The sequence below is a fragment of the Phyllobates terribilis genome, unplaced genomic scaffold (genome assembly GCF_046119375.1).
Source record: "Phyllobates terribilis strain yellow unplaced genomic scaffold, ASM4611937v1 Scaffold_1__5_contigs__length_1240528914, whole genome shotgun sequence".
NCBI lineage: Eukaryota > Metazoa > Chordata > Amphibia > Anura > Dendrobatidae > Phyllobates > Phyllobates terribilis.
The window spans coordinates 8321565-8346923 of record NW_027362761.1 but is presented as its reverse complement, the minus strand read 5'-3'; the positions used below and the strand labels follow the sequence as shown (position 1 = coordinate 8346923).

Sequence of the window (25359 nt, the reverse complement as noted above, 5' to 3'; positions counted from 1 at the left end):
TGTGTCTGCTGCTAGAACTCTGTGTGGTATTGACCTGGTCTCTAATCTGAGCTGCTGTTAACCTGCGATTTCTGAGGCAGGTGACTTGGATAAACTTATCCTCAGAAGCAGAGGTGACTCTTGGTCTTCCTTTCCTGCGGCGGTCCTCATGTGAGCCAGTTTCTTTGTAGCGCTTTATGGTTTTTGCAACTGCACTTGGGGACACTTTCAAAGTTTTCCCAATTTTTCGGACTGACTGACCTTCATTTCTTAAAGTAATGATGGCCACTCGTTTTTCTTTACTTAGCTGCTTTTTTCTTGCCATAATACAAATTCTAACAGTCTATTCAGTAGGACTATCAGCTGTGTATCCACCAGACTTCTGCACAACACAATTGATGGTCCCAACCCCATTTATAAGGTAAGAAATCCCACTTATTAAACCTGACAGGGCACACCTGTGAAGTCAAAACCATTTCCGGTGACTACCTCTTGAAGCTCATCAAGAGAATGCCAAGAGTGTGCAAAGCAGTCATCAAAGCAAAAGGTGGCTACTTTGAAGAACCTAGAATATAAGACATATTTTCAGTTGTTTCACACTTTTGTGTTAACTATATAATTCCACATGTGTTAAATCATAGTTTTGATGCCTTCAGTGTGAATGTACAATTTTCATAGTCATGAAAATACAGAAAAATCTTTAAATGAGAAGGTGTGTCCAAACTTTTGGTCTGTACTGTATGTGGGTTGGTGGACCCTCCCATCCCTCCCATCTCTCCCAGCAACCCGTACCCTGGCTCCCAGGTGCAACAATTAGACCTCTTAGTGCATGTGTGCCCTAGAGAAAATACTCCGGGTTACATCACAGAAACCAGCCATCTCTACGATACATACCTCCCATTGACTACACGACCATTAGCCACCTTACATACCTCCCCCCTCTTCCTAAAGCTGTGGGGCTTGGCACCTTCTACCATTAAACAGGGGATTCTCGAGCGGGCATCAGCATTACCATGTAGCTTCCCTGCTCTGTGTTGTACATAGAAGTTGAAATCCTGTAGGGCTAAAAACCAGCGGGTGACCCTGGCATTTTTTCCATTTGTTTCCCTCATCCAGCTGAGTGGGGCATGGTCGGATACCAATCTAAATTTTCGACCTAGCAGATAGTACCGCAACATGTCCACCGCCCACTTTATGGCAAAGCACTCCTTCTCTTTTACCGCATAATTTTTCTCACAGGCGGACAACTTCCTACTCAGAGGACAGGGTGCTCCTCCCCGTGTATCTCCTGGGAAAGGACTGCTCCCAAACCGACATCTGAGGCATCTGTCTGGAATATAAACTCTTTCTTGAAGTCAGGGGCAACCAGGACGGGTTGCCTTCACAGATCCATTTTCATCTCTTGAAAGGCTGTCTCCGCCTCTGCAGTCCACTTAGCCATGGCTGATTTTGTCCCCTTAAGGTCAGTCAAGGGTGCAACCATCATGGCGAAGTTTGGGATGAGCCTTCTGTAGTATCCCACGATCCGCAGGAAGGCTCTAAGCTGTTTTTTTGACAGCGGTCTCTGCCAGGTTTGGATTGCCTCCACTTTACAGATTTGGGGTTTGATCTCCCCTCTACAAACCACATAACCCAGGTATTTGGCTTCTTCTTTTCCCATGGCACATTTCTTTGAGTTTATTGAATACCCTGCCTTCCTGAGAGCATCAAACACTGCCTGGACCTTTTCCAGATGACTCTCCCAGTCCAGGCTGAAGATAACAATATCATCCGGCATATTGCTTATGGGGTACAAGAACTCGATCCATAGCTCTCTGGAAGGTTGCAGGGGCTCCCTGCAGTCCAAACTGTATCTGGACATACTTCTCTATGGCCCCCTCTGCCATGGGGATCTGCCAATATCCCTTCGTCAAATCCAAGGTGGTTATGTACCTTGCTGACCCAAGTCGCTCGATCAGCTCATCGGCGCGTGGCATCGGAAACACATCGAACTTGGAGACCTCATTCAACTTCCGATAGTCGTTGCAGAACCTCCATTCCCCATCGGGGTTTGGGACCAGGATAATAGGGCTCGACCACCCACTCTTGGATTCCTCAATGAGCTTCATCATACGAGCCACCTCTTTGGAGATCAACTGTCATTTGGCCTCAGGTATCCGATAGGGCTTCAAGTTCACTCGCACATGTGGTTCTGTCAGAACCTCATGTTCTATGACCGCTGTGCAGCCCGGCAGTTCCAAAAACAGATCCCAGTTCTTCTGTAGTAAATCCCGACACCACTGTTTCTGGGCCTTCATTAGCATTTCATCTATTGTGACTCCTTCAGGTTTTCCCAGCAAGCATGGAGTCTCCACCGCCTCTCTGTCTTGCCAGGGCTTGATGAGGTTGATGTGGTATATCTGATACTGCTTACGTCGTCCTGGTTGATTAACCTTGTAGTTCACTTCACCAATTTTTTCCACCACTTCATATGGCTGTTGCCATTTGGCCAAGCACTTACTCTCCAACGTAGGTATTAGCACGAGGACTCGGTCTCTCGGATTGAATTGCCTCACCCTGGCTGACCGGTTGTAGACCCTGGCCTGAGCTTCTTGTGCCTGGAGGAGATGTTCTTTTACGATGAGTATCACCTTCGCAATCATCTCCTGCATCAGAGCGTCGTGCTCGATGACGCTCTTGTGGGGCGTTACTTCGGCTTCCCAGGTTTCCTTTGCGACATCCAGGAGACCCCGCGGATGTCTGCCATATGTTACGGATCCGGGTGGTGGATCCTCTGAACTGCGGAGCAAGGAGGGACCAGAGGAGCGTAACTAGGTATCAACTCGGACTGACCAAGGTCGCACGGCGGCTCAATCGACTCCGTGAACCAGGGAGGGACCGAGCAGAGGGAACAGATGCTACTCTGGACCTGTCCTTGTATGAGAGCAGGTGACTCCCACGGGTAAGTGGCAGGAGCCTCCGGGTAGGCACGGCAGGTAACTGACAGGAGCCTTCAGGTAGGCTGACTGATAGGCACGGCAGGCAACTAGTACGTTCTCCGGGTAGGCAGGCCCATAGACAGACTGGCGGGTTTGGATCGTAGGCAGACCGTCGGGCTGGAGAGTACACTTGGCTGGCGGAGACAGGTAGTCAGGCTGGCGGACTAGACTGGTAATCAGACTGGTGGACTGGACTGGTAGTCAGGCTGGCGGACTGGTCTGGTAGTCAGGCTGGCAGACTGGACTGGTAGTCAGGCTGGCGGACTGGACTGGTAGTCAGACTAGCAGTGGGACCTGAGGGCTGAATCAGAGTTTAGGACACAAAGCTACAACCTTGCACGGGCACCTCCATTTTGGAGGAGGTGCCTTTTATATGAGAGGTCCTCCGGCCATTGGCCGGGGACTCCTTAGGACGGCGCGCACGGCCCCTTTAAGAGGGAGGGAGCGCGCGCGCGTGCCCTAAGCACAGTGCCTGGGAAGCTGCAGCAGCAAGGGAGCCAGAAGACGCCTGTCAGGGGCACAGACGCCCCCTCTTTTTTAGGCCGGAAAGAAATTTTTTAAGGAGAAGAGGGGCGTGGATGTTCTCTCTGGGTTCCTAAGTTCTCTCCTCTGGGCCAAACCCCTTCCAATCCACCAGAAAAAAGGTTTTTCCTCTTTCCCTCTTGGTGGCCAGAATGCTCTCTACCTCATAGACGTCCTCAGTGGAGACCGCAGCTGGGGAGGTACCTAGATTGTCGGAAAAAGAATTAAGCACAACTGGTTTGAGGAGAGATACGTGGAAGGAGTTGGGAATCCGTAAGGTGGCCGGGAGTTTTAACTTGTAGGCTACTGGGTTGATTTGCTTGAGGACTTCAAATGGACCAATGAACCGAGGACCCAACTTATAGGAGGGTATTTTGAGATGAACATGTTTGGAGGAGAGCCAAACCTTGTCTCCCGGACGGAATTGAGGCGGATCCAGACGTCTCTTATCAGCATGTCTCTTCATTCGATCGGAGGATTGAATTAGTGTGGACCTAGTGTCCTCCCAAATGGTGGAAAATTCGCTAACCGGAGACTCCGTGGCAGGGTTGTCCACTGAAGCGGAGACGGGAAACGGAATCCGGGGATGTTGACCACAAAGAATGGGGACTTGGAAGAAGATTCGCTCTCATGGTTGTTATAGGAGAACTCGGCCCATGGTAGGAGCTCTACCCAATCGGTATGGTGAGCGTTGACGAAGTGCCGGAGGAAGCTGGTAAGGATCTGGTTGATACGTTCCACTTGGCCATTGGACTGCGGATGGTAAGCTGAGGAGAAATGCAGGGTGACATCCAGCAGCTTACACGTAGCTCTCCAGAAACGCGAAGTAAACTGGACCCCGCGATCAGACAAAATGTGGAGGGGTAGGCCGTGGAGATGAAAGATGTGATGGATGAAGTCCTTAGCCAGCACAGCTGCAGACGGGAGACCAGGCAGAGGGATGAAGTGGGCCATTTTAGAAAAGCAGTCAGCGACCACCCAAATGACCGTACAACCGGCAGAAACAGGGAGATCAGTAATAAAGTCAATAGCAATGTGTTTCCACGGGGCAGCAGGTACGGGAAGAGGCAGGAGGCAGCCGGCTGGAAGATGTCTGGGAACCTTGTTGCGGGCACAGGATGAACAGGCCGTGACGAAGTCTACCACATCCTTGCGCAGGGTAGGCCACCAGTAATACCGGGTAATGAGCAGGAAGGTCTTCTTCTGGCCAGCATGGCCGGCTAGTTTAGAAGAATGACCCCAGTGAAGAACCTTCTTACGATCCGGAACCGCTACAAATGTCTTACCGGGTGGGAGACGAGACAGGTAGAAGGGGGCCACATTTTTCACTTTGGAGGGATCAATGATATGCATAGGCTCTTCCTCTTGATCGGAAGACAGGAAGGATCGGGACAAGGCGTCGGCTTTAACGTTCTTGTCCGCAGGGCGGTAATGTAGGGTAAAGTTGAAGCAGGCGAAGAACAAAGACCACCGGGCTTGACGCAGATTGAGTCTTTGGGCATTCTGTAGATATGCCAGGTTTTTGTGGTCAGTGTAGATGACCACCGGGTGCAGAGCACCCTCAAGCAGGTAACGCCACTCCTCCAGCGCCAATTTGATGGCTAGCAGTTCTCAGTCTCCTATGGAGCAGTTGCGCTCGGATGAGAACTGTTTGTTGCTATCCAGACGGTGCAGCACTGGGGCAGAAGAGAAGGCTTGTTTTAAGGAGAGGAAGGCCTCCTCCACTTCGGACGGCCATTCCTTAGGATTTGCTCCCTTACGGGTGAGCACAGGGATGGGAGCAGTCCGGGAAGAGAAATGTGGGATGAAGAGGCGGTAATAGTTAGTGAAGCCCAGGAATTGCTGAATCGCCTTCAACCCCTCCGGACGGGGCCACTTTAAGACGGCAGAGACCTTCTCGGGGTCCATCCGTAGAACTGTCTTAGAGATAATATAGCCCAGGAACGGAAGAGAGGTCTGCTCGAAGAGGCATTTCTCAAATTTTGCGTACAGGTGATTCTGCCTGAGTCTAAGCAGGACCTGACGAACATCCCTCCGATGTGTGGGAAGATCCGAAGAGAAGACCAAGATGTCGTCCAGGTACACCACCACGCAAGAATATAAGAGGTCACGGAAGATGTCGTTAACCAATTATTGGAAGATGGCTGGAGCATTACAGAGACCGAAGGGCATCACATGGTATTCATAGTTGCTGTCCCAGGTATTGAATTCAATCTTCCACTCGTCTGCTTGGCAGATCCGGACCAAGTTATACGCCCCACGAAGATCGAGCTTGGTGAAGATCTTCGCACCCTTAAGGCGGTCGAACAACTCAGAGATGAGCGGCAGGGGGTATTTGTTTTTGATAGTAATCTGGTTGAGTCCTCTATAATCGATACAGGGGCGTAGTGTACCGTCTTTCTTTTTTACGAAGAAGAATCCGGCTCCAGCTGGGGAGGTAGATTTCTGGATGAATCCCCTAGCCAGATTTTCTTCGATGTATTCCCACATGGCCAGGGTTTCGGCCAACGACAACGTGTAAATACGCCCACGGGGTGGAGTGGCACCGGGTACCAGGTCGATAGGGCAATCATATGGCCTATGAGGTGGCGGTGTCTGTGCTTCCTTCTTGTCGAAGACATCTGCATAGGACCAGTAAGGTGCCAGTAGACCAGGTAAATTAGCCGGAGTAGACGGAGGTCGAGCCGGGCGAACCAGGACCAGGCAGGTCCCATGGCAATCCTGCACCCAACGGAGCAGCTCACTGGATTGCCAATACAGAACGGGTTCATGTCTCTGTAGCCAGGGTAGACCTAGCAAAAGGGAGTGAGAGAGTCCGGAAAGCACATGGGAAGGAGATCCTCTCTGAGTGCAGCATTCCCACCTGAAGGGTTACGGGCTCTGTGACGAGCAAGATGATCACCGGAAGGAGTCTTCCATCCACGGAAGTGACTGCCAATGGTTCAGCCAGAGGTTTGGTAGGAATCTGATACTTCTCTACAAGGGACTGGGAAATGAGATTCCCAGCGGCTCCGGAATCCAGATGGGCGGTTTCAAAGAAGCGGTTCTCTCCACAGGAAACAGAGATGGATAAAGTCAAGAATGGAGAGGATTTACTCTTGCCTAGGACGACCTCTCCGAGTGGTCCTAGACACTGGAGTTCCCGGCTTCAGATGGACGTGAGGGCTGAAGCAGAGTTTAGGACACAAAGCTACAACCTTGCACGGGCACGTCCATTTTTGAGAAGGTGCCTTTTATATGAGAGGTCCTCCGGGGACTCCTTAGGACGGCGCGCGCGACCCCTTTCAGAGAGAGGGAGCACGCGCCCGCCCTAAGCACAGTGCCCGGGAAGCTGCGCATGCCGGCAGCAGCAGGAGAGCTGGAAGACGCCGAGCTGGGAGTGCGGCGGTAAGAGGGACGGCGTCTTTGCCTGTCAGGGGGCAGAGACGCCGATACTACACCATACAGGAGTTCGAATGGTGAGAACCCTGTAGAGACCTGTGGAACCTCTCGGATGGAGAACAATAAATACGGAAGCAGACAGTCCCAGTCTCTACCGTCCTTTTCTATGGCCTTCCTGAGCATACTCTTCTGAGTCTTGTTAAACCTTTCCACAAGGTCATCTGTCTGAGGGTGGTATACTGAAGTCCTCAGTTGGGAGATTTGCAGGACTTTGCATAGCTCTCTCATTACCTTACTCATAAAGGGAGTTCCCTGGTCAGTCAGTATCTCCTTTGGTAAGCCTGTTCGAGAAAAAACGTGGACCAACTCGCGGACTATACTCTTTGCAGAGGAGTTTCTCAGTGGAATCGCTTTAGGATAGCATGTAGCATAGTCAAGGATGACTAATATATATGCCCACGAGCAGATTTAACCAGGGGACCAGCCAGGTCCATAGCAATTCTCTCAAACGGTACTACAATAATGGGCAATAGCATGAGGGGACTTCGAAGTGAGAGGTGGGGGCAGTTAACTGACATGTAGGGCAAGACCTGAAGGGCAAGACCTTCAGTATTTCCCGGTGACACCCAGGCCAATAGAACCTTTGCACAATTTGTTCCTGCGTTTTTTCCATTCCCAGATGTCGCTCCAAGACATATGAATGGGCCATGTCCAACACCTTCCGTCTATAGGGTCCTGGCACTATTAACTGCTCCTCACGCTTTCGTGACAACAACTCCCCTCTCATCATAAAACGGGGAAACCTTGTATCAGCCCCCGGCTCCTGTGCAACCCCATTTATGACAGTGGCATTATTAAAGACTTCCTTCAGTTAGGTCCCTATGTTGTGCAGACCCCAAATTTTTGCTGGTCACCCCTAACTCTGGACTGTCAGGCTCAGGGGACACTACCTCCTCACCCCCCACAAAAACACAAAAGGGAAACCCGTCTGATTCTGGGTGTGGTGATACCACTTCAGGGTTACCTGGCTTCTCAACCCCGCCAGTGAACCCTGAACCCTTCCCCCACAGATCCTAAAATAAACTAAAGTCCTGGCTTATAGTCATAGGGTGCAACAAGTTCTGAATGACGCCGACCTCGTGGGACTCTGTACCGTGGGCTGTTTCAGTGTCCACTCTAGCCATCGGATAGTCCTTAGCATCGCCATGAATGCATCATACGCCGACTTTTTTCCCCGGGATTAGTTGGAGGAGAAGAGTGGCCCTCACAAGGGTCACCAGACTCCTGGAGTCTAGCAGTGCTGTTACCTGCCACCCGTTCACTTTCACAGGACATGCTTAGCCCCTCGCTGGGTGGACAGTTCACACTGCAGGCCGGATACACATAATACGAACAATGGCGTCCTATGCTGCAGTCCATCTGCTCGGGGGTCAGGGGACAATGGGTGGCTATATGGCCTGGGCCGTGTTACCTCCAGCAGATCAGATCACCCGTAGGGACCTTGGGCACCACCTCCCCCGCCCCTTTGGACCTTGGACGCCCCACCCCCTTTTGTGCCTCCGCCCCTTGCTGGGCCCCCCAGTATGGAGTGGGCTGCCTCCCCAAAGAACCCTCAACCCCCTGGTATCTCTCGACTAGTCCAATTAGTTCATCGGTATTTCGGGGATCACCCTGGGCAACCCAAGTCTGTATGGGTAGGGAGTGCACAAAATGGTCCATCACCACCGGCTCTACCATCTGCGCAGGCATAGAGGACCCTGGCTGCAGCCAATTCTGGACCAGGTGTAACAGGTCAAACATTTGGGAGCGTGGTGGTTTGTCCCGGTGATATGCCCACCGATGAACCTGCTGCACCCTGATAGTCATTGTCACCCACAAACGTGCAAGAATCTCAATTTTTAGCTTGCCGCACTCTTTGGCTTCCTGCAAAGCTAAATCATAGTACACCTTCTGGGGCTCTTCCGTCAAGTATGGCGCCAGTGCCTCTGCCCACTGCTCTGGCGGAAGTTTCTCCCTCTCGGCGACCCTTTGAAACACGGTCAGGAAGGCCTCAACATCATCCCCTGGGGTCATTTTCTGCAAAGCCCGTCTTACCGCCTTCCGGACGTGGGAGTCATCAGCCTGACTCGGGGTTGGGCCGCTCGTCCTGCCCTGGATGGCGGTTGCCAGAAGCTGCATCTGCTGCCATTGTTCTTGCTGGTGCTGCTGGATCTGCTGTAACAATAGCCTGTTGGTCTCCTGCTGCTGCTGTGACTGGACCAAGTGTTTCAGCAGGTCCTCCATTTTGTCTGGCGATGCTTGCTGGCTCGCGACAGACTTGACCCAGGACATGCAGTCCTTCCTGTAGCAGTCACACTTCTCTGCTGGGAACGCTGCCCGCAATCTCCACCAATTGTAGGAATGGTACTCACTCAGGTGCGGTTTGAGGCAAACAGGAGGCATGTTCCTTTAAATGTCCATAATGGTTTATTGGCTTCAATAAACCGTTCAAAAAGAAAATGCAAACAAAACAGCCTTTAGTGCAGGCAAAAGCAAAGATAACAGTCCTTATAGCAAAGCCTCTGGATGGACAGCGCTGTGGTCACACAGGCTGGTGTAGCGTCCAGAGTCCTGGCTTGGTCTGGAGGCAAAACATACACTGGAGGTCTTCTCTCTCCACACACACAGACCATCTGACAAACAACAGCCTCCATTATATAGGCTGTTAACTACACCGAGAGGTGAGGTATGTGAGTTGCTGGACCCTCCCATCTCTCCTATCAACCAGTATCCCAGCTCCCAGGTGCAACAATTAGACCTCTTAGTGCAGGCGTGCACTATAGAATATACACCAGGTTACATCACAAAAAACAGCCATCTCTGCAGTACATACCTCCCATCGACTACACAACCATTAGCCACCTTACAATATATACAGTGGTGGCCAAAAGTATTGGCACCCCTGCAATTCTGTCAGATAATACTTTTCTTCCTGAAAATGATTGCAATCACAAATTGTTTGGTCTTATTATCTTCATTTAATTTGCTTGCAAGGAAAAAACACAAAAGAGAATGAAGCAAAAATCAAATCATTGATCATTTCACACAAAACTCCAAAAATGGGCCAGACAAAAGTATTGGCACCCTCAGCCTAATACTTGGTCGCACAACCTTTAGCCAAAATAACTGCGAACAACCGCTTCCGGTAACCATCAATGAGTTTCTTACAATGCTCTGCTGGAATTGTAGACCATTCTTCTTTGGCAAACTGCTCTAGGTCTCTGATATTTGAAGGGTGCCTTCTCCAAACTGCCATTTTGAGATCTCTCCACAGGTGTTCTATGGGATTCAGGTCTAAACTCATTGCTGGCCACCTTAGAAGTCTCCAGTGCTTTCTCTCAAACCATTTTATAGTGCTTTCGAAGTGTGTTTTGGGTCATTGTCCTGCTGGAAGACCCATGACCTCTGAGGGAGACCCAGCTTTCTCACACTGGGCCCTACATTATGCTGCCAAATTTGTTGGTAGTCTTCAGACTTCATAATGCCATGCACACGGTCAAGCAGTCCAGTGCCAGAGGCAGCAAAGCAACCCCAAAACATCACGGAACCTCCGCCATGTTTGACTGTAGGGACCGTGTTCTTTTCTTTGAATGCCTCTTTTTTTTTCCTGTACACTCTATGTTGATGCTTTTTCCCAAAAAACTCTACTTTTTTCTCATCTGACCAGAGAACATTCTTCCAAAATGTTTTAGGCTTTCTCAGGTAAGTTTTGGCAAACTCCAGCCTGGCTTTTTTATGTCTCAGGGTAAGAAGTGGGGTCTTCCTGGGTATCCTACCATACAGTCCCTTTTCATTCAGATGCTGACGGATAGTACGGGTTGACACTGTTGTACCCTCGGACTGCAGGGCAGCTTGAACTTGTTTGGATGTTAGTCGAGGTTCTTTATCCTCCATCCGCACAATCTTGCGTTGAAATCTCTCGTCAATTTTTCTTTTCCGTCCACATCTAGGGAGGTTAGCCACAGTGCCATGGGCTTTAAACTTCTTGATGACACTGCGCACGGAAGACACAGGAACATTCAGGTCTTTGGAGATGGACTTGTAGCCTTGAGATTGCTCATGCTTCCTCACAATTTGGTTTCTCAAGTCCTCAGACAGTTCTTTGGTCTTCTTTCTTTTCTCCATGGTCAATGTGGTACACACAAGGACACAGGACAGAGGTTGAGTCAACTTTAATCCATGTTAACTGGCTGCAAGTGTGATTTAGTTATTGCCAACACCTGTTAGGTGCCACAGGTAAGTTACAGGTGCTGTTAATTACACGAATTAGAGAAGCATCACATGATTTTTCAAAGGGTGGCAATACTTTTGTCCACCCCCTTTTTTAGGTTTGGTGTGGAATTATATCCAATTTGGCTTTAGGACAATTCTTTTTGTGTTTTTTCATTGAAGATAAATTAAATGAAGATAATAATACCAAAGAATTTGTGATTGCAATAATTTTCTGGAAGAAACTGAGTATTATCTGATTATATATATATATATATATATATATATATATAAATATATACACACACACACTCTAGGATGGGGGAGGCCCAGTCCAGATCTTGCACCAGGGCCCATCGGACTCTTGTTATGCCGCTGCAGGTAGGGGAATAGATTTTGTAAAAATGTGGATCACACTTATTAAAAACTTTCATGGACAATTGGGTTTCTATACAATTTTTCTTTCTACAGGGATTGTACATTCTGAACGAAAGGAAATAACCTTATGAAAGTGCTCTCCAAGCCAAAGTCCAAAATTCGGTCCTCATATTGTAATGGCAGATGTTTTGTAAAAATTTTTGAAATGTCATTAAAAATGGATTGTATTATAGTATTAGAATTGGTATTTGTGGTTTGTTATTTTTTTGCCATGTTTTATTATCTATGAAATTATTTCTGCATTTATTGTTAACAATATGGGAGTCTTTCTGTAATACGCATTCAGGATAACTTCTATGTTGATATTAGTCAGCCCATTTATTCACAATACATTCTATACTACTTTTGTATTTTTCTGCTTTTAAATTGTCATATTATATTTTTTCTGTTTTTACTTTGCAAGAAGTCACCCTTATATCCACACATTTCCTTTTTATTTATACTGATATAATTAATTATAAAACAAATCATGCCAACAGGGCATGCCTTATCATGGAAGGTCACCTGCTCACTTGCAGAATTTGGTATTTAAACATATTCACATACATCTTGAATAAAAATGTTTAATATGTTTGAAACACGTTGATTCTTAATGTTACACCATGCTACTATATTTCAATAGAATCCTAGTAAAGAATATTATATTGTAACTTTAAAAATTGACATTGAAGCTGGACTACTTTTCTTCATGTTTCACTTTATATACTCTTCAGGTGTCAAAGAACCTCAGGTCATTTGTGTAGATTTATTTCAGTGAAATGTTTGAATTGAAATTTGTATGCATAAATATACAGTACAGACCAAAAGTTTGGACACACCTTCTCATTTAAAGATTTTTCGGTTTTTTCATGACTATGAAAATTGTACATTCACACTGAAGGCATCAAAACTATGAATTAACACATGTGGAATTATATACTTAACAAAAAAGTGTGAAACAACTGAAAATATGTCTTATATTCTAGGTTCTTCAAAGTAGCCACCTTTTGCTTTGATGACTGCTTTGCACACTCTTGGCATTCTCTTGATGAGCTTCAAGAGTTAGTCACTGGAAATTGTCTTCCAACAATCTTGAAGGAGTTCCCAGAGATGCTTAGCACTTGTTGGCCCTTTTGCCTTCACTCTGCGGTCCAGCTCACCCCAAACCATCTCGATTGGGTTCAGGTCTGGTGACTGTGGCGGCCAGGTCATCTGGCGTAGCACCCCATCACTCTCATTCTTGGTCAAATAGCCCTTACACAGCCTGGAGGTGTGTTTGGGGTCATTGTTCTGTTGAAAAATAAATGATGGTCCAACTAAACGCAAACAGGATGGAATAGCATGCCTCTGCAAGATGCTGTGGTAGCCATGCTGGTTCAGTATGCCTTCAATTTTGAATAAATCCCCAACAGTGTCACCAGCAAAGCACCCCCACACCATCACACCTCCTCCTCCATGCTTCACGGTGGGAACCAGACATGTAGAGTCCATCCGTTCACCTTTTCTGCGTCGCACAAAGACACGGTGGTTGGAACCAAAGATCTCAAATTTGGACTCATCAGAACAAAGCACAGATTTCCACTGGTCTAATGTCCATTCCTTGTGTTCTTTAGCTCAAACAAGTCTCTTCTGCTTGTTGACTGTCCTTAGCAGTGGTTTCCTAGCAGCTATTTTACCATGAAGGCCTGCTGCACAAAGTCTCCTCTTAACAGTTGTTGAAGAGATGTGTCGGCTGCTAGAACTCTGTGTGGCATTGACCTGGTCTCTAATCTGAGCTGCTGTTCACGTGCGATTTCTGAGGCTGGTGACTCGGATAAACTTATTCTCAGAAGCAGAGGTGACTCTTGGTCTTCCTTTCCTGGGGCGGTCCTCATGTAAGCCAGTTTCTTTGTAGCGCTTGATGGTTTTTGCAACTGCACTTGGGGACACTTTCAAAGTTTTCCCAATTTTTCGCACTGACTGACCTTCATTTCTTAAAGTAATGATGACCACTCGTTTTTTTTTACTTAGCTGCTTTTTTCTTGCCATAATACAAATTCTAACAGTCTATTCAGTAGGACTATCAGCTGTGTATCCACCAGACTACTGCACAACACAACTGATGGTCCCAACCCCATTTATAAGGCAAGAAATCCCAATTATTAAACCTGACAGGGCACACCTGTGAAGTGAAAACCATTTCCGGTGACTACCTCTTGAAGCTCATCAAGAGAATGCCAAGAGTGTGCAAAGCAGTCATCAAAGCAAAAGGTGGCTACTTTTAAGAACCTAGAATATGACATATTTTCAGTTGTTTCACACTTTTTTGTTAAGTATATAATTCCACATGTGTTAATTCATAGTTTTGATGCCTTCAGTGTGAATGTACAATTTTCATAGTCTTGAAAATACAGAAAAATCTTTAAATGAGAAGGTGTGTCCAAACTTTTGGTCTGTACTGTATATACTGCTCAAAAAATAAAGGGAACACTCAAATAACACATCCTAGATCTGAATGAATGAAATATTCTCATTGAATACTTTGTTCTGTGCAAAATCTCACAAAAATCATCAATGGAAATCAAATTTATTAACCAATGGAGACCTGGATTTGGAGTCACCCCCAAAATTAAAGTGGAAAAACACACTACAGGCTGATCCAACTTTGATGTAATGTCCTTAAAACAAATCTAAATGAGGTTCAGTATTGTGTGTGGCCTCCAAGTGCCTGTATAACCTCCCTACAACGCCTGGGCATGCTCCTGATGAGGTTGTGGATGGTCTCCTGTGGGATCTCCTCCCAGACCTGGACTAAAGCATCCGCCAACTCCTGGACAGTCTGTGGTGCATTGTGACGTTGGTGGATGGAACGAGACATGATGTCCCAGATGTGCTCAATCGGACTCAGGTCTGGGGAACGGGCGGGCCAGTCCATAGCTTCAATGCCTTCATCTTGCAGGAACTGCTGACACTCTCCAGCCACATGAAGTCTGGCATTGTGTTTTGCCAAGTGTTTAACACTAAGGTTCGGATACGGCTTTAAAGAAGGCAACCCTTTGCGATATAGCGCAATTTTATTTATAATAGTTGATTTAAAAGGTAAAATACATAATTAAAGGAATAGTACGATATGATGATATAGCGTACACTTTTGTATATGTTATAATACAAAGGTTAAGTACATATATATATATACTAACTTCCTCACCAAGGAGCTTTTAAACATCATCCATCTGGAAAATTAGAGAAGCATTTTCACCAAGACAGAGAAACCCCTGGAAGTCTTCACAACACTGAATGGGCAGGTACATACAACACTACACATCAGTGCAGGTATAACTTATGGCTTCTGTCTCAGTATTATTTCTCTGGCCTTATATAGTGAAAGTAGTACACTACTAAATCTAATTGACCTTTGCCCCCATAGTGGCCGGCAGTTGGAACAAAGGTAAATCAGATAAAGGATCTTACCAAACATGGTGTACAATTCAAAAGCTCTTGGGAATGAAGTAAGTAAATTAAAGACAAAAGGTTAAGTAAATCTTCATGTTTTACAATAAGGCTATGTGCCCACATAGCAGATTTGATGCAGAGTGTTTTTGCCTCTCTCTGGCAGAAAAAAACGCATGCAGATTTACATGCGTTTTTTCTGCCAGAGAGAAGCGTTTTTTCAGCGTTTTTGCATGCGTTTTTTCAAGCACTTTTCCAAGCGATTTTGAGCATCACTTGGAAAAGTGCTTGACAAGTTGGTCACACAATATAAATCCATGCAACCGGCATGGATTTATATTGTGTGACCAACTTAGATGCTTTAAATGATACATCTATAGTAAAAAAAAAAAAAAAAAAGAATTAATAAGTTAAAAATGAAAAAAAAACTGTATACTCACCTCTCCGGTCTCCTCCCGGCGGTGATCCTGCGATCCTCTCTCTTCGGCGTCCCGCGGTGTACTGGCAAGACCTGTGGTGACGTCATTTAGTCAGCTGATGGTCACGCGACCATTACCTGACCGCTGACGTCAGCGGTCGCGTGACTATCAGCTGACTAAATGAAGTCACCGCAGGTCCTGCAAGTACACCGCGGGACGCTGAGGAGAGAGGATCGCCGCCGGGAGGAGACCGGAGAGGTGAGTATACAGGTTTTTTTTTATTCTTAACTGATTTATTTCTTTTTTTCAACGTGTGGTAGCCGGGATGAAGAGGAGCTGTAGTCTCCTCTTCATCCCGGGTACCACTCGCACCGTGATTACGCAGCAAATTCGCGGCCATTGAATTTTATTTAAATGCAGCAAATCCACATATACCTGCGGGTTTGCTGCGTTTCAATGTTCCTCAATGGCCTCAAATTTGCAGTGTAATCGCGATAGAAATGGTCATGCTGCCGAATTCGGCGCGCTAATTAGTGCATAATGTGCACAGAGCATCCGAATTCACATTGCTTTGCATGGCAGACGGTTTTACAAGCTTTTTAGCGGCTGTAAAAACGCCGCAGAAACGCTACAAAAACGCTACGTGGGCACAAAGCCTAACCCTCCATAAACAGAAGACTATTTGTGATAGATGTTTTAGACAATGAATAAGCCGTTCTCAAGAGGTTCTTACTGTTAACATTGTCTTGTGTCTAAACAAGTAAATACAAAAGAAAAACAGAATGGGCCTCATCTGTCTGTCAATATATAACCAAACCAGAGCATCCAGTGCTGGTTTGAATACATTCACAATACACATTGTCCTGCATTAGGAGGAACCCAGGGCCAACCGCACCAGCATATGGTCTCACAAGGGGTCTGAGGATCTCATCTCAGTACCTAATGGCAGTCAGGCTACCTCTGGTGAGCACATGGAGGGTTGTGCGGCCCTCCAAAGAAATGTCACCCCACACCATTACTGACCTACTGCCAAAACAGTCATGCTGAAGGATGTTGCAGGCAGTAGATCGCTCTCCACGGCGTCTCCAGACTCTGTCACATATGCTCAGTGTGAACCTGCATTCATCTGTGAAGAGCATTGGGCGCCAGTGGCGACTTTGCCAATCCTGGTGTTCTGTTGAAAATGCCAAGCGTCCTGCACAGTTTTGGGCTGTGAGCACATCCCCCATCTGTGGACGTCGGACCCTCATACCACCGTCATGGAGTCAGTTTCTAACCATTTGTGCAGACACATGCACATTTGTGGCCTGCTGGAGGTCATTTTGCAGGGCTCTGGCAGTGCTCCTCCTGTTCCTCCTTGCACAAAGGAGGAGGTAGCTGTCCTGCTGCTAGGTTGTTGCCCTCCTACGGCCCCCTCCACATCTCCTGGTGTACTGGCCTGTCTCCTGGTAGCGCCTCCAGCCTCTGGACACTACGCTGACAGACGCAGCAAACCTTCTTGTCTCAGCTCGCATTGATGTGCCATCCTGGATGAGCTGCACTACCTGAGCAACTTCTGTGGGTTGTAGAGTCCGTCTCATGCTACCACGAGTGTGAAAGCACAACCAACATTCAAAAGTGACCAAAACATAAGCCAGAAAGCATTGGTACTGAGAAGTGGTCTGTGGTCCCCACCTGCAGAACCACTCCTTTATTGAGGGTGTCTTGATAATTGCCAATAATTTCCATCTATTGTCTATTCCATTTGCACAACAGCATGTGAAATTGATTGTCAATCAGTGTTGCTTCCTAAGTGGACAGTTTGATTTCACAGAAGTTTGATTTACTTGGAGTTATATTCTGTTGTTTAAGTGTTCCCTTTATTTTTTTGAGCAGTGTACTATATATATATATATATATATATATATATATATATATATATATACTAAAATAAATATGTACTGTATATATACACTAAATATAATAGTTTTTTTTCTAATTGGATTGTATTCATGTTTTAATAATATATTTTTATTATCCAGAGATCGATTTAGAACAATGACCAATGTCCTTGGAGATGCTTTGGCTGCTGGAGTTGTAGCTCATGTGTGTCGGCAAGATTTTGCTTGTAATCCTGAAATGGTAAGAAAATACCATAGACTTTACAAATAATGCAAACACAAGTATGACAAAGAGTGGGTAGTACAAAAACAAGTTATCATCTAATGTATCTATGCAAAACATATATTAACACCTTCCCAGAAAGTGACGTAACTGTATATCCGGATTGCAGGCGCTTTCCTGCAATTCAATAAGAAAGGCAGCGGTACCGGAGTTGTGCTTGAATCATTTGCAGCAGAAGCCAGCTGTTTTACACAGCTAAGTTCCTGCTACTTGTGCTGGGACTGCTCCTAGCTTCTATCTCAGCACTTTAACTCCTCAAATACCGCTGTCAATAATAAGTTGTGCAGTGTATTATCAATGTAGTCAAAGGATCGCATGTTTAAGTGCCCTCTTTGGACTAGTAAGCAATGAAAGAAAAAAAATGTTTTTAAGTAGTGAAAAAAATAAACATCTCAATTGCTTTTGCAGGAGTTTGTAAAAAAAAAAAATATATATACAAACCTCCACAAAAAAAAACACACAAAACTAGTTTGTCGCTCAAAAATAAGCCATCAAACAGTTCTTCTGATGGATAATTGTAAAATATAGTGCTCTCTGAGTGTGGCAACTCAAAAACAAGTGATTTTTTTTTTTCAAAGTGTGTATTTATTGTACAAAATAATAAAACATACAAAAAACTATATAAATGTAGTATCACTGACCCACAGAATAATTTCTGCAGCATGCTGTATAGCAAAATTTAAAATGCAAAAGAAACAGTGGCAGAAAGATTTACAAGATAGGCAGGATGAACAAGCCGAACAGCTGACTGAATTGGAAACACGTATAGCGGACCATAGAGGACAACTTGAAAGATGACCACAGCAGTACGACAGCTATTGCTCGCGAAAACATGATTTTGAGGAACCATATAGAAGTAGTCTACGTCTAGTGGGGCTACCGGAGTCATATCTTCAGAATACCCTAAGAACACTTTGTGAAAATTATGTTCTAAAGGCTCTAAAATTATTATTTGTATTATTTATTTATATAACACCATTGATTACATGGTGCTGTACATGAGAAGGGGTTACATACAAAGTACAGATATCACTTACAGTAACAAATAAACAGTGATAGACTGGTACAATGGGAAGAGGACCCTACCTTACCAGAGGGTAAAAAGGTAGAGAGAGTTCACAGAATTGGCCCCCACCCTCCACTTCCACAAGCTGGGGATACACCTAGACCACATCAGGTCATCATGAAATTCCTGGATTTTAATAATAAAGCGATATGCAAATTGACTCTTCAGAGGAAAAGAGGACTTGAACTGTATGGCACCACCTATTTGAAGCAGCTGCTATGATCTGCAACAAGAACTAAGGAAAGATATGGGAAAGCTGTCCCTACAGTAAGACTAAGCTGAATCCCTACGATGTAGCGGGCTGCCTGTTCCTAGTGAACAGACCCGCCTTCGTCCTCGGCTAGTCTGAACGAAGACCTATAGAATTAAGGGAGGGGTCCCTAAAAGAACTAAGGACTGGGACAAAAATGGGACACCTCCTAAACAGAAATTGTTGTAGAACACAAAAGACAAACTGACAAAAAGTACTAGAGGTCCCAGAGGACCAAGCAAACTGACAGAGATAGGCACCGAAGCACCAGGCTAGCAAAACAGTCAAACAACACTGAAGTCCAGCAAAGCCAGAAGGGCGGAGCTGGAATATATAGGCAGATGGTCACATGACCGCAAAACACAAGATGGAAAAAACAAACAGGAGGGTTCTAACAGCAGCAACCTTACAAGTCACAATCAACCCTTTAACGAGTCGTGCAATATGACTTGGGATAAAGCGAACATCATACGGGCTTATAAACAGATGAACCATCCACTGATTATCCAAGGCCATAATATCTTGCTTTTTGAAGACTATTCCATGGAGGTAACCAGAAAATGCAAGGCTTTCAGCCCCATCTGTACCAGGCTCCATAAAGAAAAAATCCGCTTTCAACTCCGATACCCAGCCACTTTAAGATTGAAAGATTCAGATAGATCCTTCCAGGAATTTATATCACCTGACAAGGCGGAGGTCTTCGTCAACAATTTGTTGTGCCTGGGAGAAAATCTAGAACGACCCTCACAAACGGACAACGGGTCCCACTACCCACAGACCCCAGATAAATCTACAAACCGGGTGGGTAAAGTAGAACAGAAAACTAATAAAAACGCGACAAGTAAGGTTAAGTAAGACGCGTTCTCCTTCCCTTGTGGTAATGCTGCTGTGAACTGTCGTTTTGTTTGTCTTTTGAATATCAGAACTTTCTGCCCACTCTCATCACTGAATCCTTGAGACCTTGTTGACATTTTTACATTTGTAGGGAGAGGGGAGGGGGGTCAGGGTGAGGCAATAACATGGACATGGAAAAGAACAGGAAAAAAACACAATGGAAGGGACTGAAATACTGTTACTTGTTTACACATGGTCGGGCAGAAGTGAAGCCCAGAAAAAGTTTTTCCCAGCGAGTAGGAGCAAAATGTTCCCGCTCTTGCCGAGACTAATATGTTATACTAGATGGTGGCCCGATTCTAATGCATCAGGTATTCTAGAATATGTATGCGGCCGACAGGGCGCAATCAGCAGAGCGGTGTTTAAATTTGGCGCCAAAATCGCTGATTGGTCGAGGCCGGCAACCGTGACCAATCAGCAAAGCGGTGTTAAAATTTGGCGCCTATATCGCAGATTGGTCACGGGCGGCGGTCGCGACTAATCAGCAGAGCGGGGTTTAAATTTGGCGCCAATAATGCTGATTGGTTGCAGCCAGCAAACACGACCAATCAGCAGAGCGGGGTTTAAATTTGGCGCCAATAATGCTGATTGGTTGCGGTCGCGACCAATCAGCAGAGCGGTATTTAAATTTGGCGCCAATAATGGTGATTGGTCAGGGCCGCGACCAATCAGCAGAGCGGTGTTTAAATTTGGCGCCAATAATGCTGATTATTCACGACCAGTAACCGCGACCAATCAGCAGAGCGGTGTTTAAATTTGGCGCCAATATCGCTGATTGGTCGTGGCTGGCCACCGCGACAAATCAGTAAAGCGGTGTTTAAATTTGGCGCCAATAATGCTGATTAGTCGCGGCCGGCAACCGCGACCAATCAGCGAAGCCGTGTTTCAATTTGGCACCAAAATCGCTGATTGGTCGCGGCCGGCCCCCACTACCAATCAGCAGAGCGGGGTTTAAATTTGCCGCCCACATCACTGATTGGTCGCGGCCAGCAAACGCGACCAATCAGCAGAGCGGGGTTTAAATTTGGCACCAATAATGCTGATTGGTTGCGGCCGGCGGTCGCGACGAATCAGCAGAGCGGTATTTAAATTTGGCGCCAATAATGGTGATTGGTCACGGCCGCGACCAATCAGCAGAGCGGTGTTTAAAGTTGGCGCCAATAATGCTGATTATTCGCGACCGGTAACCGCGACCAATCAGCAGAGCGGTGTTTAAATTTGGCGCCAATATCGCTGATTGGTCGCGGCCGGCCAACGCGACAAATCAGTGAAGCGGTGTTTAAATTTGGCGCCAATAATGCTGATTAGTCGCGGCCGGCAACCGCGACCAATCAGCGAAGCGGTGTTTCAATTTGGAAGCAAAATCGCTGATTGGTCGCGGCCTGCCCCCGCTACCAATCAGCAGAGCGGGGTTTAAATTTGCCGCCCATATCGCTGATTGGTCGCGGCCGGCGGCCGCAACCGATCAGCGTCGTATTAGTGAGGACCAAGGAGCGGCGCTGCCTGTGCGGGTACTTCCGCTGCGAGCAGCTAGGAGATGAGATCTCGTTGATTGGTCGCAGCTGGCGTCCGCGACTAATCAGCAGAGCGTTGTTTAAATTTAGCGCCAATCTTGCTGATTGGTCGTGGACGCCAGCCGCAACCAATCAGCGATTTTGGCGCAAAATTTAAACAACGCTCTGCTGCAACCAATCAGCAGAGCGTTGTTTAAATTTTGCGCCAAAATCGCTGATTGGTCACGGCTGGCGTCCGCCACCAATTAGTATAGCAGTGTTTAAATGTGGTGCCAAGATCGGTGATTGGTCGCGGCCGCTATTTAAATGTGGCGCCCAAATCGGTGATTGACCGCGACCAATCAGCGAATCGTATTGGTGAGGACCGGGGAGCGGAATCGTATTGGTGAGGACTGGGGAGCGCCGCTGCCTGTGCGGCTACTTCCGCTGCGAGAAGCCGGGAGATGAGCGGCTTCTCGCAGCAGAAGTATCCCGACCCGCAGCGCCGCTCCCCGGTCCTCCCTTGACACCCTAGCTGCATGGATGTCAGCGCCGCTGCCTGTGCGGCTACTTCCGCTTCGAGAAGCCGGGAGATGAGCGGGCGCTCGCAGCAGAAGTTTCCCGACCCGCAGCGCCGCTCCCCGGTCCTCCTTTGACACCCTAGCCGCATGGAGGTCAGCGGCGCCGGCGGTCGGGGTCCTTCTGCTGCTAGCGGCCGGGAGATGAGCACCTCGCGCCGGTCATCTCCCGGCTGCATCGCCGCTGAGCTCTGTCCCGCAGATGAGCCGCTAACGGCTGCCATCTTTTTTCAGAAATGCCGCGTCGCTGATTGGCTGCTGCCGGACCAATGAGAGACGCGGGATTTCCTGGACAGACAGACAGACAGACAGACAGACAGAAAGACAGACAGACGGGATAAGACGATTATATATATATAGATTTTATGTGTTACTTGCTGTTTAAGTTTAATTTACATGGTTGAATTCTATGTTCATTTTCTTTTATGTAACCTAACTGCACGCCATCATTGCCCTATGATTGTTTCTCCAGCTATGTTTACCTGCTTTAACTTTGAATATGATTATTGTGACCTGGAATGTTAAAGGACTGAGATCCCCCCCAAAACGCATGAAATTTCTCAGACATTTAAAACGTATAAAGCCTTACATAGCCCTCCTACAGGAAACACACCTTCCGGAGGCTGATTTCCCTAGGATGAAGAAACTATGGGTGGGTGTTGTATATGGTTCCCCCTTAGCAGACAGAAATGCTGGAATCCTACTTCTTATTAATAAACATTACACACATCAAATCATCAACCAACAAACGGACAGCGAGGGTAGACTGGCCCATCTAATAAAATCTACACCGGAAGGGGTTTTCTCTATCTACAATATATATGCCCCCAATGTAGGGAACAAATCCTTTTTCAAACAACTGGAAACCAGACTTTTATTAGACTTTAACCCTAATAAAATAGTGGGAGGTGACTTCAACTCTGTGGCCTCGGTCCCTGAGGATAGGAAATAACTATTCATGACAAAGCGCTTTTGCCTCTTTTGTCCACCTGTCAATTGTGGATTCCTGGAGACTTCTAAACCCTAGCAATAGAGAATATACCCACTTCTCACAAGTGAATGACTCATGGTCTCGCATCGACTATATTCTTATCTCCCCCTCTATGGTCTCCAAATTAATTACAGTATGCATCAATGCCATAGTAATTTCAGATCATGCCCCAATAACTATAGAGTTGTCCAAGACTTTCCCCCGGGGTTCTGACTTTCTTTGGAGATTTCCTAACTACTTTTGCAAAGATGAATCGTTCATCTTCTCTCTCAAACTATGGTGGCAGGAGATCATCTTTGACAACTCTGTGCACCAGGATGGACCCTATGCTATTATGGGAGATGGCAAATGCAGTACTTCGGGGGAAGATTCTGGCATATACATTTTCACACAAAAAGAAAAGTACAGTGAACACTCTACTGAATTAAAACAGGCCTGTACCAAATTCTTGCTTGATCTGTCCCTCATGAATAAAGAAAAATGGTCTCAGAAACAAGCAGAATAATCTCGATGCAGACTTAAGAAAAAAAATCTATCTTTCCAAATCAGAAACCTACTTCTATAGATTTGGAAATAAGCCAGGATGGATGCTGATTTAGCAAAAGGAATGAGAAGACCACAAGGAACATCCCAGTTAAGAAACTCCAAAGGAGAGATTCACAAGAACCCTAAAACAATAAATGAGATCTTAGGCTCTTTTTATAAAGACCTATACAAAAACCCAAGACAAACTGCCCACCTCCACAGTTACACTTCTTGATAAGGTTAAATTGCCCACCTTCTCAGAAGAACAAAAATCCATATTGAATAAACCTATATCTTCAGAAGAGGTCACCAATGCAATTAAAAACTTGAAACTAAACAAAGCCCCCGACCCTGATTGCTATACTAATGAATTCTTTAAATCACTGGTGGTGGAAGTCTTCCCAATGTTGGAGTCGATCTTTAATAAAATATCTCAGGGTGATTTCATTTTTCCCTCCGCAAACATGGCCTACATTAAACTTCTATTAAAGCCAGACAAAGACCCTTTATCCCCCAGTTCTTAGAGGCCAATTTCTCTCATAAATTCGGATATCAAAATCATGTCCAAAATAATGGCCGACAGATTGGCCTCCATATTGCCTAACCTGATATCACCAGCTCAAGCAGGGTTTATCAAGGGACGCTCGGCTACCTTGAATATCAGTTAAGTACTCCTGGTTCTAGATGAAATCCACACCTCATCTAATTTAAAAGATTCCCCAGCAATTATCTCAATAGACGTGGAGAAGGCTTAAAAGCTTTGGCACTTACTCCGACTTCTAAATAAATGTCAAAAAATGCGAAATACTCCCCCTAAATGAGAAGGGAATAAAACTATTCTCAAAAGGATTATTCAATGGTATAATGTTAGGTTCCTCATATATTACATATTTGGGCATCATGGTATGAAGGCGAATGACCTCTCTATACGTTCTAAACTATCCTCCTCTTATTAAGAAAATTATTAATCAACTAAAGGCCTGGCAAGAGCTACCCTTATCCTTTATGGGTAGGGCACACTTTGCAATGATGATAAGCATAGCCAAGCCCATGTATCAGCTACAAATCTTACCTTTACTCCTAAAATACTCACATGTTACTATATTTAATAAGGCTTTTAGTCATTTTATCTGGAAGGGAAAACGTCCTAGGATTAGCATGAATAAACTGATAGCTTCCAAGGAAGAGGGAGGCATTAACTTTCCATGCATCAGAAATTATAACCTAACTTGCCTTTTTCGCTTTATAATAGATTGGCTCCATAAGAGACATACATTTACGATCTATTCGCTAGACTCTAACTATGCATCCCCCTATAACTTAACAGCTCTCCTCCATTCACGTTTTACCTTGCTAACCTTAGTATTCAAGAAGTCAGTAATCTTTAGGGATGCCATCTCTACATGGAAAGCAGTCAGGAAAAAATATGGCCTTTCTTTCAGAATTTCAAAACACCTTCCGCTTTGGCATAACCCAGAATTCCCTCAAGGCAGTGATAATAAGCTCTTTATAAAATGGCAACAAGCAGGTGTTGAGAACATATCTCATCTTCTTCATCCAACTGAACAAAGATGGCTAACGTGCAGAAATTCTGAGAACATATAAACTACCCCCACAACACTATTTCCAATATGAACAGATCAAACTCTCCGTCATGGCTAACGTAAGGGTGGTTACTTTTGACTTTTCCCGAAATGAGCTAGATACTATTCTGTTATCTACAATGGATACCCCCTCAATATGTACACTATACTCTTCAATGAAACCTATCCTTGTGGAAATACACCCAGATACCTTCTTTAAATACTGGAAACAACAATTTGAAGACGTAGATATCCCCGAGAAGATTAGAACGGGTTGATTATTCAGGAAACATATCATAAATGAATCGTCGAGAGAAACCCAATTCAAAATCATGCATGGTGCGATATACACCTTTAATCTTCCAATAAAAGACCCACTTTCCAATAGACTAACTACATGCCCCAAATGCCAACACCCACACTCTGACCTCCTACACGGCCTC

At 45.9% G+C, this 25359-nt stretch overlaps 1 protein-coding gene across 1 annotated transcript in view; it reads left to right on the top strand.

Annotated features, from left to right (window-relative positions):
* LOC141166626 (excitatory amino acid transporter 5-like) overlaps nucleotides 1–25359 on the top strand; it is a 926734-nt gene that overhangs the window by 865426 nt on the left and 35949 nt on the right. Inside the window, exon 10 of the mRNA XM_073653531.1 lies at nucleotides 17395–17494. Coding sequence (XP_073509632.1) covers nucleotides 17395–17494 — 100 coding nt within the window. The remainder of the gene's footprint in view (nucleotides 1–17394; nucleotides 17495–25359) is intronic.